Below are 16892 nucleotides of genomic sequence, written 5' to 3'. Positions count from 1 at the left end.
AGAGATCTGCCTGCTTTGACTCCCAAATGCTGGTATTAAAGGCATGCACCACCACTGCCTTGCTATAGTTTCTTTTTAATATTTATTAATCTATTTTATTAATTTTAGGGTATTTTTATTTTTAATATTTTTATAAGAAAGCTTTAAAGACTAATGTATAAGAAATCAAATATAACTCAACAAAAATACAATTGAGAAAAAAGAAGACATGAAGTTGAGGGATAGGTACACATATGGGAAGAGTGGTGGAAAGAACTGGGGGTAAGCATTGCATGAAAATCTCAAAGTAGCCGGGCATTCAAGATGTCAAAGCGAGGACGTGGTGGGTCCTCTGGAGCGAAATTCCAGATATCCCTGGGTCTTCCGGTAGGAGCTGTGATCAACTGTGCTGACAATACAGGAGCCAAAAATTTGTATATCATCTCTGTGAAGGAAATCAAGGGACGACTGAACAGACTTCCTGCTGCCGGTGTGGGCGACATGGTGATGGCCACGGTTAAGAAAGGCAAACCAGAGCTAAGAAAAAAAGTCCATCCAGCCGTTGTAATTCGACAACGAAAGTCATATCGAAGAAAAGATGGGGTGTTTCTCTATTTTGAAGACAACACGGGGGTCATAGTAAACAATAAAGGCGAGATGAAAGGTTCTGCTATCACGGGCCCAGTTGCAAAGGAGTGTGCGGACTTGTGGCCCAGGATTGCATCGAATGCAGGCAGCATTGGAGTGACTCTCCGGTGCATTTGTAAAATAGATTCATTAAAAGGCTTTCTTGACACCTTAAAAAAAAATCTCAAAGTAGTAATAAAAATACTTGTTGACAGAGGTTTTCTTTCCTGCCTAATCCCACAGCCATTCAGTTAGAAAGAAACACACAGAGGCTTACATTAATTATAAACTGGTTGACCTATTATTAGTTCAGGCTTCTTATTAATTAATTCTTTCATTTTAAATTAGCCCATAATTCTTGTCTGTGTTAGTCAAGTGGTTTGGTACCTTTATTGGTGAGGCATTCTTATATTATTTCCTCTGTATCTGAGTGACAAATGCAGGCTAAGATTTTCTCTTCCCAGAAATCTCCCGTTCTCATTTCTCCACCTTTATTTCCTGCCTGGTCACCCTGCCTCTACTTACTGCCTGGTCGCTTGGCCTATACTTGCTACTTAGCTACTGGCTAATCAGTGTTTTAGTAAATTGAAGTGAAAAATTTTTACAAAGTACAAGACCATTGACCCACAGCACTTCCCTGCTCTGGCCAGTATTTTCACCATGGGGCTAGACTCTCAGAAAGCTTAGGAATGGGGTGGACCAAGCCGTCAAAGCCACAGCATTAATTCTAGCCATATCTCTTAGCAAATTAAAGACTCATGTGGTCAGAAAAAGAGAGATATACAGTAAAGATAGATTCAGATAAAAAAACCCTCTAAATGGTTTACAGTATTTTTAAAAATACATGTATGCTTGGGAGAGAAAAGAAAAAGAATATGACTGAGGAAGAAACAACAGACGCTAAAAGACATTTGATTATAAATGCTGCTGGATTAATACAACATATATATTTTGAAAATACTTTGACTTCAAAATTTTAGTCAAAAGATATGTTACTTTGCAGAAGAGGTTTTGTTTTTGTTTCTACAGGAAATGAGAGGCTCTGGATCCATTCTGGGCTAAGAAAAATCAGATTTGATCAAGGAAGACCCCCTGGGAAATTCTCCCATATGAGTAGATGGCCCAGATGTCTGAGTTCTACATCCAGAACAGATTCAATACTCCTGCCTGAGATGATCAAGTCTCACAGGATACTCCAGTCAGGACTTGATCATAATTCTAACTTTTCTTTAAGTCCCCATAAGATAATCAGTGCCCTCTGTCAGCAGGAAATAGCTTAGAAAACTATGCCCACATTCTCAAAAAAAATAGACTATGGATATTTTTCTTTATTTAGAGTGTTGGCTATAAGTTGTTATGGATAATGGTCAGGAAGAAAGCTAAACATGGGAGATTAGATTCAGAATTCTTTTTTTTTTAAAAAAAAAAAGAGGGGGTAAGTTCTGTGGAAATATGGTCTTGTACTTTGTAAAGATTTGTCACTTGTATTTTAATAAAACACTGAGTGGCCAGTAGTCAGGCAGGATGTATAGGCAGGGTGACCAGGGAGTAAGTATAGGTAGGATGACCAAACAGGAAATAGAGGTAGGGTAATGAGAACAGGAGAATTTTGGGAAGAGTAAAGCTCAGCCTGTACTTGTTACCCAGATGCGGAGAAAGCAAGATGAAAATGCCTCACTGATAAAGATACCAAGCCGTGTGGCTAACACAGACAAGAATTATGGGTTAAGATGTAGAAATTAGTTAAAAAGAAGCTTGAGTTTGGTGTAGGAGGTTCTTCTGTTTATGTGATACTTTCATTGGCTAATGAACAAAGAAATTGCTTTGGGTCTGATAGGGCAGGACTTAGGTAGGCAGAGAAGACAGAACTGAATGCTGGGAAAAAGGGCAGAGAGAGAGAGATGCTGCCATGGATCTTCTGGCTGAGACAGACAATGGTAAGAATCTCTGATAAGCCTCATCCACATGGCGATGCCCAGATTAATGGAGATGGGTTAAACTAATATGTAAGGGTTAGCCAAAAGAAGTTAGAGCTAATGGCCAAGCAGTGTTTTAATTAATGCAGTTTCTGTGTGGTTATTTTGGTTATAAGCTAGCTGGGTGCCAGGACAAAAAAGGGCCCTGCCTCTCCTTGCAACAATTTGGAGCCAACATGATGGACCAAATCCACTTGAGAGCTTAATTCTAGACACACACAAAAAACAGAGTTTTTGCTGTTTGCTTGGGCACGCTGAAGAGAGATTTTCCTGCCTCAGCAATAGCAGCAGAAAAAAGCCGCACCATTTTAAAACGAGGCTTTGTGGGTCCTGCTGCTGGTGAAAATTCTGGCTATGGAGCATTTGTGGGCCTGGGTGTTTGTGTACCCACACGGGGTTGGGGGTAAAGTAGCTGAGACCATATCCATGGCTTGGCTCTTCCTGCCTGGGTAGGTGGTAGGATTAGGTCTGTTAGAAAGTGGCAGTTTAGAAATACCAGTTTCTGGGCTGTGCCGCCAGCACAACCTTTGACTTTTTGGGAGACGGAGCATTTGGATGGGGTTTGTGAGCAGATTACTGCAGCTTGTTTGATGGCAACGTGGGCCAGCTTTCTGCCTGGAAGTGGAGAAGTGTGCTTGACTCTCAGAGGCACAAGTGGATCTGCCATGCTGGCCTGGGTGGGTCAAGCCTGTCATACATGTATTTGTCCTAGGATTGTTGCAGCTTAGATTTTTAAGTGCTTAGCATTTTAAAAGCACAAAGCAAAAGTGTTCCTGGACAGTAAAGAATTACAAACTTACAATTCGACAGATTCAGACATATATGACATCTAAATGGGTCACAGTGTTGGATACATATGCTTGGGAGAGAAAGATAAAGAGTATAGAGAGTCATAAAATAAAGCTAATGCTTTAAAAAAAGAGTAAAGTCTTTAAAGAGACAGAGTACAGATAGTCATAGATTAAAAGAAGTAAAGAAAAATAAGCCATGTAAAAATGGAAAATTCACAGCGAGTCTGGATTCTGTATATTATTGTGTTTTCTTTGTTTTTATTTTATTTTATTTTATTTTATTTTATTTTATTTTTTGACTGTGAAGGAGTTAAGTACAGAGACGGATTTCATTGTATGGGCTGCTAAGTTAAACCAGCATATATATTATGAAGCTATCTTGACTGCAGAATTTGGGTCTAAGAATATGGTGCTTTGGAAAAGAGGTTCTTCTTTTGTTTTCACAGAAGATGAGAACCTATGGATTGCCTCCATGTGAATATGGTTTCATGAACCTAGGCTTCCATGTGAAAGGTTTCTGTGAACACCCCTGCAAAGAAAATGCTTCGCCCAGTTGCTAAGATGAACCTAGCACACAGGATAAAACCATTACAGACCTGATTAACAGTGCCACCATACAGAATGAAGCAGTTTGGAGAGAAAAAAACGTGCCCATATTCCCAAATATTGTTTATACGTGTTATTTTACATTTAAAGGGGGATATGATATAGAGATGAATAATTTGCATTGGTATGGATCTTGCTCTATTGATACATTTTTAAGGCCAAATTTGTTTTAAGTATATGTATTTCTGATCTTGATTGAGGCATTGTGATTGTGTAGCCTATTTAAAAATTGAATGTATAATTAAAAATATATTAATAGATAATCATCTATAATAGTCAAGTTTGTAGTCATGTTAGTTAGATTTTCTAGATGTGCATAGATATATTTCAAATGGATAGGCATTCTTCATTTCTTTCAAAGTCTACAGAATATGACATTTAAAATATCTTAATAACTTAGGACTTTTCATGACAATGAGACAAGTCTGCTCCTGGTAGCACCAAGTTACTTCCTGAGGAACATGGGCATCAAAGAGGCTTTTTATGGAGTTGATTAGCCATTTGGCCAAGAAACTGCTCTTGCCTAGACTCCTTCACTGGACATTCACGACCTGCAGAGAAATGACTACTGAACTTGCCTAAAAGTGAGTTAATCCTTCAGGGTTCCTGCTTCATGAAAGAGTCTGTGAGACATTCTGCAGAATACAGAAGAAAGTGACTGAACTGTCCTTGAACTTTTCTGCTTCATGGAAAAGTCTGCTGGATACTATGGGCCTGAAGACCAAAGATGGATGCCCCAATGGTATAAAAGAACTTTGGGTAACTGTCCAGGCATCAAGATGTCTCTGTCATTTCTAGGGTTTGGGAACTTGCTTACAATGCACTTTCTGTTTATTTAGGTAATATTATATTCTTCTGGAGTCTTTGATGGAGTTGAAGAATTTATAGTTATAGTTCTTCTTAGTTATGATAAAAGATATTTAAATATAAGTATTATAGCTATAATTCTTATTTGATACCTGTTTTGTTATATGTAATTTTACTATGTTAAAGTTAAAGCCTTCCTTTTTGTTTAAACAGAAAAGGGGAAATTGTGTAGGCAATTTTTCTGTTCATGTGTTGCTTTCATTGGTTAATGAATAAAGAAACTGCTTTGGGCCTGATAGGGCAGGACTTAGGTAGGCAGAGAAGATAGAACTGAATGCTGGGAAGAAGGGCAGAGAGAGAGAGCTGCTGCCATGGTTCTTCTGGCTGAGACAGACAATGGTAAGAATCTCCAGTAAGCCACAGCCACATGGTGATACACAGATTAATGGAGATGGGTTAAACTAATATGTAAGAGTTAACCAAAAGAAGTTAGAGCTAAGGGTCAAGCAGTGTTTTAACTAATACACTTTCTGTGTGGTTATTTTGGGTGTAAGCTAGCCAGGCACCGGGACAAATAAAGAGCCCCACCTCTCCTTGCAACATGAATTAATAGGTCATCCAGTTTATAATTAATGTAGACCTCTGTGTGTTTCTTTGGGACAGAATTGTTGCAGCACTGGGCAAGACAGAAACCTTAGTCAACAAACACTAAACAAGGAAGAAAGTATTCCAGGATAAATAAGGAGACAGACACCAGATGTATTAATTTTCCTTTTGACAGAAGTACAAAAGATGCTTAATGCATTTACTGAATACATAAATAAGAAACAATATGATCTATAACACTAAGAATACTATGAAATTGTAGTCAAATTCTAAAAGGAATTGTAGCACAGGACTTTGAATTCATGCATATATGATGTTGCAAAAATTCAAAAAGTTGAAATCACTCATGGAATATAAATACTGAAAAAATTGAAATATTAAAATTGGTCTTATAAAGTTTTTATTTCTCAATTACTATTTCATTGTATTCATATAAGTGTTGCTTACATGTATGCACATCACATACAAGCCTAGTTCTCAGGTTATATAATAAAGTGGGCATATAATAAAAAGGTTACTAGTATGTTAATAGTGTGTAGAAAATAGAATCCATCTTTGATAACACTAATGAAAGTAAATATGGCAATGACTTGAAAAATTCTATGCATGGAAGCACAATGGTCTTATACAGTGCTTGTATCCTTTATTTTCAGTTGTTTGAACAGATAATCACAACTATGAAAAAATCATATTTTTAATTTAAACTGTCTAGTGCCAAATGGTCATCAAAGAAAACATACAATAAAACATTTATTATGGATGTTTAAATTCATTTACTTTTTTCAAAAAAAAATGTACTTTTTATTTTACTATAGAGATATAAGCATACTATGCCATGCATATAGAGGTCAGTTGAAAATGTATAGAAATTAGTTCCCTCCTTATATTACATAAGACCCAGAGGTCAAACCCAGGTAACTAGACACAGTATCATTTGCCTTAACCCACTGAGCAGTTTGACAGCAAAAATACATTTTAAGTCTTATTAACATACATATGAAATAGCATGTATGGTTTAAAATTAGCAGTCAGCATGAATTATGAACTATATATATCACAGAACTTATGATTTCATAGAATTTATCACATATTTTTATTTCTTGCAAATAATTCACATAGCTAAGATGCTCTTGAATCAGACCATGGTTAACTATCCAGTCATTTAAAACATGTACCTTTATTCCTAGTTCTTAAGTTACTCAGACAGCAATCAGTTCACACTTAGGAATTCATAACCCATTGAAATTTTTATCTAACTAGGTAAGACAAAGACCTTTGTCACTTAAAACTAGGTGTTTAAAAACTATTAATGAGTGTAAAATTGAGGTATTCATGCAATGTTAGAAGAATAATAAGTAAAATCAACATAAAGTGTTTGAGTTTCCTTTTCAAAGATTTTATATTTATTTAGATTATAATTTGTTTCCACATATAGAATGCCATTTAAATTAATCAAAGTTCATTGACCCAGGACTTTAGAAAATATCTGTGAAGAAAAACTAATCTTATAAAATTTTTCTTTCTTAATTACTATTTTATTTTATACATACGGGTGCTGCTTGCATGTATATACATCACATACATGCCTAATTCTCATGGACGCCAGAGTGTGTATAAACTGGAACTGGAGTTACAGGTGGTGGTTAGCCATCGTGCGGGTCAAGAAATTGAACCAAGGTTCACTGGAAGAGCAATCAGTGCTCTTAACCACTGAGCAATCTTACCAACCCCATTCTTATGATTTTTAAATCAATTTCAGACGAACACACACACACACACACACACACACACAGTTTTATTAACTTGACTACTAATGAAAGTGAAAATGAATACTTGTATATGACCAAAATGTATTGCTAGAAACATTGCTGGAAGGAAGAAGAACATTAGGAATGCTAAACCTAGAGAGGTAGAGTAACAACACAGCTACTTTTAAGCCATACTTACACTAAAACCAGAACTAGAAAATGATGAGATCTGAAAAAATAATGTAATGCAGGTTTGACAAAAAGACAGCTCACATCCACGATTCTGGTCAACATTGTTATTGATTGCAGAACTTTTAGACCACTTGACCATTAAGTAGATGTGGATTCTGTCTTTTCCCACAGAGCACTCCAGGCAACCACTTTTTATTGATTGGTATTGACATAAACATGCTTTCCAGGAAAAGAGGTAAAAACGGTAAATAAAAAGGAAGACTTGATTGGGGGAGGGGGAGGGAATGGGAGGTGGTGGCAGGGAAGAGGCAGAAATCTTTAATAATTAAATAAATTAATTAATAAAAATAATAATAATAATAAAGCTTAAACATGTCTTAAATAAAAAAACAAAACAAAACAAACAAAAAAAAACAGACATGGAAATAGAAGTGGGGCTGGTTGGCAAGAGGGAGGAGATTAATGGGGGGGGCAAGAGAAGGTAATGGGGTGAATAGAATCAAAATATATAATTTTATAAAAATATTGTAACGAAATCCTTCAGTCCAGTGGGTCTCAACCCTTCTAATGCTGCGACCCTTTAATACAGTTCTTCATGTTGTGGTGACCCCCAACCATAAAATTATCTTATTGCTAAAAAAAAAAAAAAAAAAAAAAAAAATAACTATAAGATTTCACTTTTTGTTTTCTATTATTCTCACCAAAAATATTTTAAATTTTACTAATTTTATTGTGCTTTACAACACATTCTCTTAGTATGAGACTAACCTCAGTTTCTGTGCAGATTACGCCTTTCCCCAAAGCCAGAGAATTTCATCACACATCTCCCCAGTCCATCTGTCAAGACTTTCTGCTTTTGCAGATCTATGTGGTCCTCATAGTTTCATCCTTCAATATTTAGATAAGTTACAATATTTTGTGGTATTTCTTTTAGCATTCTATGTTTTAACAAACACGCAGAAAATTATGGGATGGCATTAAAAAGAGTTCTCATACAATACTATGTGATTAGTAGTAATAAAACTTGTATCAATTATGTGAATTTAAATACAAAATTATTTTTCATACATTTTGTTAATACATATTTTACTATTAGTCTTATTATATGTTTTGAAAATCCAGATTCTATTGAGAAAAAATATGCAAATGAAACATGCTAACTTTTCATGTAAGGCATATAAACAACATAAAGTTTTAAATAGGTAAGCAATAAAAACTATGAAAAAAAATCTTCCTATGATGATACCCTCATTTTTACCTGACTCATCATGATCTTTCTGGGTTCAAACCACCAGTTGCCTTGGCCTGGATAGTGAGTCTTTCTGGGTTAAACCACCAGTTGCTTTGGCCTGGATGGTGAGCAGTTCTTCGGTTTGGATTTTTACTATCGCTAAGGTATATTATCTTCTATGTAGCTCAGTTGCATTTCTAGCCAGGGAAAAATATAGTTGCTGGGAGGCCTCTGCTGCTGCTGCTGTGGCCTGCAGGGCTCCTGCTGTCTGGACATAAAGGCTGCATTTAACACTGTGAGTCATTTTCTTGCCATCCAGGAGAACTATTATCATGAACATGATGAATTCATGAGCCAGGGTGTACTTTTGCACTCTATTCTATTTTTTTCATTTATTTGGTTTCTATTGTTATGGTGCCTCAAATAAACATGATTTATTTTCCACAGTTATTTATAGAACATAATGTTCTTTTAGATATTCACTGCCACAGATTTTCTGTTTCTATGTGCTCATATTTTTATCTAACTTATACATGTCACTTTTGAATTTTCTTTCTACACCATTAAGTTTCTTCTTTAGAAGATGTATGATTGAAATTTCTGGCATGGGGGAAAGCCATACCTATATTGAAACCAAACTTAATTTCTCATGCTGAGACATCAAAAAATTATGAAAATCTTTAGACTTGGTTTCACTATACAGAAATGAAAGTAGTAGTTCCATGCCTTAAAATAACTGTGATAACTAAACAGAGCAATGCACACTCCAGGTTCAGCGAAAGAAGGCATCAAATAAATCTTGACATTCTTTTTATATTAGGATTTCAACACATTTTCCAAATTTGTAGGGGGATGACCAATGTTCTTCATTGCGATTTCAGTACTCACAACCCTTTTTTCTGCTTTGACCCATTTCCTTTTTATTTTCTTTTATTTTAAAACTATAATAAAATAAGATAAATAAGATAAAAAAGAAACTAACACATTAGAATTGAACAAAACAAATAAACAAAGGAAAATAGCCCAAGGAAAGGCACAGGAAATAGAGACCCACTTGTTTACACATTCAGGAATCCGATAAAGATGCTAAAATGGCAGCCACAATACACATTCAAAGGACCTAGCTCAGACCTCTGCAAAGCCTATGCATGCTGCCTCAGTCTCTATAAGTGCATATGATCTTGGATTATGTTTACGGGGCCTTTTTTTCTTGGTGTCATCTATGTGCTCTGTCTCTTACACTCTTTTTGCCTTCTCTTGCCAGGGTTCACTGAGCCCTGAAGGGAGGGATTCGATGAACATGTCCCATTTAGGACTGAGTGCTCCAAGGTCTCTCATTCTCTACACAATAATATCTGGCTGTGGGTCTTTGTTTTTGTTCCCATCTGGAGCAGGAGGAAGCTTCTCTGAGGATTGCTTAGCCAGGCACTGATCTGTGATTATAGCAAGACATCATTAGTCATTTTTGCTCCTGAGTTTTTTCTTTGGTAGTACATGATTTTACTTTAGGTTCCTGGGCTAGCTAGGTAGTCTCAGATTCTTGGTGACCCAAGCAGTACTGTGTATATTCCATCTCGTGGAGTGGGCCTTAAATCATATCAAATATTGGTGGTTATTCCCACAAATTTTGTGCCACTATCATATTTTACAGCCTGGACACCATTGTGGATCAAGGGGCTTGTGACTGGATTGGCATTTATGCTTCACTTTTGGTAGCATGCAGAGTACCTTCTTATACAAAAGACACTAGAATATGAAAGTAAAGGCTCTAAATGGGCACTAACTTTACTTCTCCCTATTCAGTGAGTTGTATGTGTGTTGTCTTCAGCAATGAGTCCTTGCAGTAACTTTTGTGGAGAGCAATCTAGAGTCTTGGCAACAACCTGACTCAACTCTTTTTCACTAAAGCCAATTTTTATGCAACCGTAGGTAATAGATATATAATTTAGGTATACAAGTTATCATAAATGGCTGATAAATCATAAATATTTTTTTTAAAAAAATAATTTGTTGTGCATATATTTTTATCTTTTTTCTTTAATAAGATGAAAATAGATTGTGCAGTAATATAAAAGTTGTACTCATTAATTTACATAGTTTGACCTTAGCTAAATATTTGGTACTATATTGCATAAACCATTTTAAATATTTTTTAGAGTTAGTTAATATTTTGATTTTGTAGTCAACACTGAGGGCATCACATTATGTTGATATGTAGTATACTTATCTGTGTATGTTTAAGATCATTTTAGCAATTATTGGAAATCTTGTCTAACTCCATGCCAAAATTTATTTAATAATATTTTTAATGAAATTCAATAATGTAATATGGTTGAACTTTCTCTTTCCCACAAGCCAGTTCACAAATAACTACAAAGAGACTTATTATGAATTATAAATGCTCAGCCAATAGCATAGACTTGCTACTAACTAGTTCTTACATTTTAAATTATATAAATATATTTCTTATCTACACTCTACAATATGGTGATACCTTTTTACACCACAGTGTGTTCATCTTCTGCTTCTTCTGCATCTGGATTTCTACCCTGCCTTCTTCTTCCCTAAACTCTCCCTTTGTCTACAAGTCCCACCTAGCCTCTACCTGCCTAGCTATTGGCCATTTAGCCTTTTATTAAACCAATCAGAAGCCGTCTTGGCAGAGACACATCTTCACAGTACAAAAAGATTATTTCGTAACAATGCAGAAAAGGCTTTAGTGGAACAGTAGATCACATGGCAGCAGGAATAGAAAAATGTCATACAGAAATAAACCAGATAAACCATATCCCCCGGCACATGACCCTGATGCAGACTGGCTTCATTTCCTACCTTTCAGGTATTTTTGCTTATGTTTTTTGTTTTTGTTTTTGCTTTTCGAGACAGATTTTCTCTGTGTAGCCCTGGCTGTTGTCCTGGAATTCACTTTGTAAACTAGACTAGTTTCAGACTCACAGAGATATGACTGCTTCTGCTACCCCAGTTCTGGGATTAAAAGTATTTGCCACCACCACCTGGCTATTTCCTATTTTTCAATAATGCTACTCTAGTATGACTCTACCAAGAAATTAATCTATTCAAAAGTTATCCATTTTATATTACATTGACACAAACTGGTATTCTCAGCCGTGACAATTATAAAATCAATTTATAAAAAATTTGAAAAACTGAAAAATGTTGATTATAGTATCAACCACAAGGGAATCACCTTTTAGACTAGTTTTACTCATTTATTTGGTTTTACTCTATTCTTTTGCAGTTAAAGAACCTTTGATCAATGTTTTTCATTGCAAATTCAGTACTCACAACCACACCCCATTTTTTTACTCACAACCCCTCTTCATTTTGTTTTATTTTAAAATTATAATAAAATAGATAAAACAAAAACTAGCACATCAGAATTGGATAAAAAAGCAAACAAAAAAAAAAGATACCAAGAGAAAGAACAAGAAACAGAGACCCAGTAATTTCCCAAATATTTCCTGATAAATAGCACTGTTCCACTTTAAAGTATAAATCTGTGAGACAAAGCCAAGACTTTATTTTCAAAGCTTACTAAGTTTGAAAATCTTAGTGCAACCTAAGAAGAATCATTTCATCTACCCCAGTGGCATTGGTGCTGAAACTGTAATTCAAAGACAATTTCCTTGTCAATCTCTACCTAAACTTCAGGTGATTAATTTTCACACATATTCATAATAGTTTAATTCAAAACGGACTGACCCTTTATTATGGGATGCATAAATTAAACATTTGTCATATTTTAAAATCATCTTCCTGCCTTTCAATGAAAATATTTTATTATCTGGTAGAATTATTTCATTTTCCAGAAATAAAGGACAGAAGAAACTCCCATTGTTCAAGTGGACAGGGATGTCAGCTAGGGAACTCATCAGTCACTGGATTGCCCTTGAGCCACACAGTTTTATGATATTTCTAAGGAGTCTGTTTGCTCCTGAAAATGTTCTTCCATTTAACAAGCGCACTCTTGAAGTAGACACATTTTTTTTTGTTGCTGCTTCTATTCTTAGACAAAGAAAAAAGAGAGAGAAAGGATATATATTTTTTACTGCTTTTCTTTGTTTTCTACAGGCACATTCAATAAACTCTTCTGTCAAGAGTAAGAGCACGGGGCTCCATTCAATAAAAAATTGCAGTGATTATGCTATGCAATTTTGCTCTCACTACTTTATCACAATTTGCCATTCAAGTGGACAATGCTGTGCTTCCAGCTTTAGAGGGGAAAAGGCCCCATCTCCCTCAGCAAGGTCATTGACTACTCAAAGACACTAGACCTATTTGAGAGCTTGTTTTAGGTCAGATATCCAGTAGTTTTTGTGTTATAAACCAAGTCATGTGTTCTTTTTTCATAAAGTAACCAAATGGATCAATTAAAATGTATTGTCAAATAACAAGTATTTACTTATATAATATTAGGATCAGAGACAATAGTTGCCTGTTAGATAACAAAATGCAGTTCTTTCAGGTCTCAGAGATGCATTTAACTAGTTTCTTTTATCCTGATTGCTGTCAAACTTCAAGGCCATTCTTTTGGGTATAATATACCAGGAAGGGGTTCACTTGAGAAGGTAATCTGATTTCTCATGCACATAAAATTGAAATGAAGGAGAAACAAAAAGGCAAGTTATTAATCCCCAGGATAAGCTGAGTGTCTGTTCAGTTATACTATTTTTTGAAAACTATATATATCCAAAAATCAATTAATATATACATTATCAGATTTGTCAATTTCTGAAAACAGACACATCTGTTATTAGTTACAGTATATGTTCAGCTGGTGACCTAGAAATCTATGCATTTTATACTCACAACACAAATTCATCATGACTAATCATACTGAAGTGCCTCTTATTGGACAGTACCTCCCTATTCTCCTGTGGAATACCCCCTCCCCCAGATCTCTACACACTCTTGGAATTGTAAGAAAGTACAGAGCACACTGGCCTGGAGGCTCAAGGGTGGTTTATGACTGTTTGCTCTGCTCTGATAAGACTTTGGCAAGGCATGTGAGGAAGTAAAAGATTTATTATAGGCTTTAAAAGCATAAATAAAACTTGAAGGTAAAAGTAGAATGTACATGAGAAAGACAATATATTATACTGTGCCTAGAGGTGACTTTAAGAGGACCCAGGCACACAGGAGCTCATATGAAGGCCACCAGCAAGACAAAGTTGAGTGCTAGTGTTCTTCAACTCACAATAATATTTTCTTTTGATAAACCCACTGAATGTTGAAGAGATCATAATTTGAACATGTATTACATTACCTAATCACATGGACATCAGAGCAACATAACACATATTGTATTGTATTTTTTTACCTCATCAAAATAGAAATGACTGTGAATTGTAGCTTGCTGCTGTTGCTGCAACTCTGCCCTATATTGCACAAGAGAATAATATTACAGATTCCTGAACATGAAAATGACAAAATTCAAAATATGATTTCTACTCAAGGAATGTCGCTTTTACATCATGGGCAAGTGGTAGATAAATCTATTAAGTTAAGCCACTGCAAGTCAAGAAACATGTACACTAGAAAAATGAAAACATATTGGAGATTTTTCTGAAAATCATAAGGACATTTGCATTCACATAAATTTTAGTATTAAAGAAATTATGATGTTTGATCAGTAAAGCATATTAATGGACATTGGAAATGGCCCCTCAGAAAAATCATTGAATCCGGTGATGATAAGAAAATCAGAACTAAAGCAATTGCTTGGTAGTTAAGTATGTTTGTTATGGATGCTGGTCTCACCCCAGCATCCATATAATAAGTGATTCAATAAATGCCTGTAACCCAGCACTGAGAGAGGAATAGAGAGAGAGCTCATTGGGGATTGCTGCCTTTGAGCCTAGACCCTGGTCCTCCAAAATAGTTCCAGGTTCAAAGAAATAAGGTATAAAGCAAAAGGGAGGATACCCATGCATTCCTCTTGCCTCCATGAACTACATGTACTCATAAACCTTACACACATACACATATATTTATGCACATGAAAAAGAGAAGAAAGAACCAGAATGGGTAATGTTACAAAATTTATTTTTTGGACACATTAATGAAGTTAGAAATGAAAAACAAATGACTGAAGACAAATCTAGAAAATTAAAAAAAAATGGTAGACCCAGGACTATGAAAAGTATCATGGCTAACACATAGGATTACAAGTAATAGAAAAGAAGTAAGCTTTGAAACTATGCTAACTGATGTGATCAACAAACGAGGTAATAAATACACACAGAAAAGCATACAACCTTCTATGTCCAAAGCTTTCAAGAAAATCAAAAGTTAGGAAATAAAAAGAACACAAAATACAAAATGTTATTTATCTCAATACCTCATGAACTCTTAGAGTGGCAAGCCCTTAGTAATGTTGTAGAGTAAGTGGCTGCTCACTCCACTGTACTATTAAAGTACCCCATGAAGTATAAAAAGAAAGACAGAAAAGTTACATGTATAACTTCTGCATTATTACATGTTGAATCAGGATTTGTGATTAAGAAAGCAAATTATTCTCATTTTTCCAAGAATATGAACTAGATAAAAGAAGAAATCTCAGAGAGTTAAACTCCAGAGATTTGATTCTCCCTGCATTTCAATGGAAAAGGGCCAGACTAGGACTGGGACAGAAAGATAAGAAGCACGGTTTTACCTGGAGAAGTGTGCATCTCCCCTTTAAATAAGGAAAGTCTTACTTAAACACAGAGTAGGTCTGTGATTTGTAAAAATTAAGCCAATCTCTGCACTCCTGAGATCAATTAGATTCACAAAAGTAAGCTGAAGGTGGGGTGGGGAGTACTGACAGGCATACTTCTTGAGAAATACTGAGTCTGCACAGTTTTTACCTCACAATGAGAAAGTGTACCAGGAGGTTTCTCATCCTACCTGCAGCCACTTTTAAAATAACTACTCTGAGGATTAATATTAAGTACAAACTGTTTGGCCTATTAGCTCAGGCTTATTATTAACTAGTTCTAACAACTTAACCACTTCTATTATTTTATATTTTACCATGAGGCTCATGGCTTGTTATCATCTTGCTTTTCCTGTGACTGCTAGTGTCTCTCTGCCTCTGCCTTCTTTTTCCTTTATTTTTGCTTTTCCCACCTAGCTCTATTCTGCCTGGTTATCAGCCAAATTAGCTTCTTTATTAACCAACACATTTACAACATAGAGAGTGGTATCCCACATTATCTCCCCTTTCCTGTCTAATTAAAAATAAAGGTTTTAACTTTAACATTATAAAATTACATATAACAAAATGGCTATCAAGCAGAATTCCAATTGTGATATTGACTCTATGTGTATTCTACAAAATTAAAGAAAATATTCTACCATCTATTTTGTCTTTGTGAGTCTAGAATTTTAGATCTAATTTATCTTTTCTCACAATGAAGGAAAACTATAATTATACTAGAAGGATATAATATCACTGGGAAGTGTACTGTAAGAAACCTCCAAATTTCTAGAAATAGCAGAGATATCTGACTGCCTAAAAAGTTACGCAAATTTCTTCTGTAATGTTGGGGCATCCATCTTCAGCCTCTAGACCTAGAATATCTGGAAGATATCTCAATGGAGCAGGAAATCTGAAGGACTGTCTCACCTATTTGGCAAAATTCATCAGCCACTTTCTCCTGTGTCCTGTAGAATGTCTGGCAAACTCTCATGAAGCAGGAATCCTGAAGGAATGTCACACCTTGTTTTGGCAAGTTCAGCAGTTATTTTCCTGTGGTTCTTCATGTCCAGTTTATACAGCATGTTGTCAAGTAGTCCAGGTAAGAGCAGATTATTGCCCAAATGGCTAGTAATGACACATTAAAAGAGAACTCCATAAGGACCATTTCTAATGCCCATTTAAGGATGCTCTTGAAGTAATTGGTGCTCTCAGAAGCAGATATGTCTGTCTGTAGTGGGAGAAGGGAGGTCACTTGTTGGTTCCTGGCCACCCAGAATAATCACACAGAAACTGTATTAATTTTGTTTTGTTTTGTTTTAGTTTTTGGTTTTTCAAGACAGGGTTTCTGTGTAGCTTTGGAGCCTGTCCTAGAAATAGCTCTTGTAGACCAGATTGGCCTCCAACTCACCGAGATTCGCCTGCCTCTGCCTCGCTAGTGCTAGGATTAAAGGTGTACACCACCACTGCCTGGCTTCAGAAGAGGTATTAATTAAATCACTGTTTGGCCCATTAGCTATAACTTCTTATTGGCTAACCCTTACATCTTAATAGAACCCATTTCTATTAATTTGTGTATCACCAAGTGGCTGTGGCTCTTGAGTTGTATACAGAGCTATAGTAATAAAA

General features: G+C 35.6%; 1 protein-coding gene across 1 annotated transcript; it reads left to right on the top strand.

Annotated features, from left to right (window-relative positions):
* Nucleotides 1-303: 303 nt before the first annotated feature.
* LOC130863856 (60S ribosomal protein L23-like) lies at nt 304-9844 on the top strand. Its single transcript, XM_057754211.1, has 2 exons — nt 304-742; nt 9828-9844. The coding sequence occupies exons 1-2, from the start codon at nt 304-306 to the stop codon at nt 9842-9844; spliced, it is 456 nt and encodes a 151-aa protein (XP_057610194.1).
* The last annotated feature ends 7048 nt before the right edge of the window (nt 9845-16892 follow it).

This window comes from Chionomys nivalis, chromosome 1 (assembly GCF_950005125.1).
Source record: "Chionomys nivalis chromosome 1, mChiNiv1.1, whole genome shotgun sequence".
Lineage (NCBI taxonomy): Eukaryota > Metazoa > Chordata > Mammalia > Rodentia > Cricetidae > Chionomys > Chionomys nivalis.
Note: the sequence above shows the minus strand (reverse complement) of the source record. Positions and strands in the feature narration are given on the sequence as shown.

Coding starts and splice junctions, on each gene's coding strand:
- LOC130863856 (XM_057754211.1), top strand. CDS start 304: ATGTCAAAGCGAGGACGTGGTGGGTCCTCTGGAGCGAAATTCCAGATA.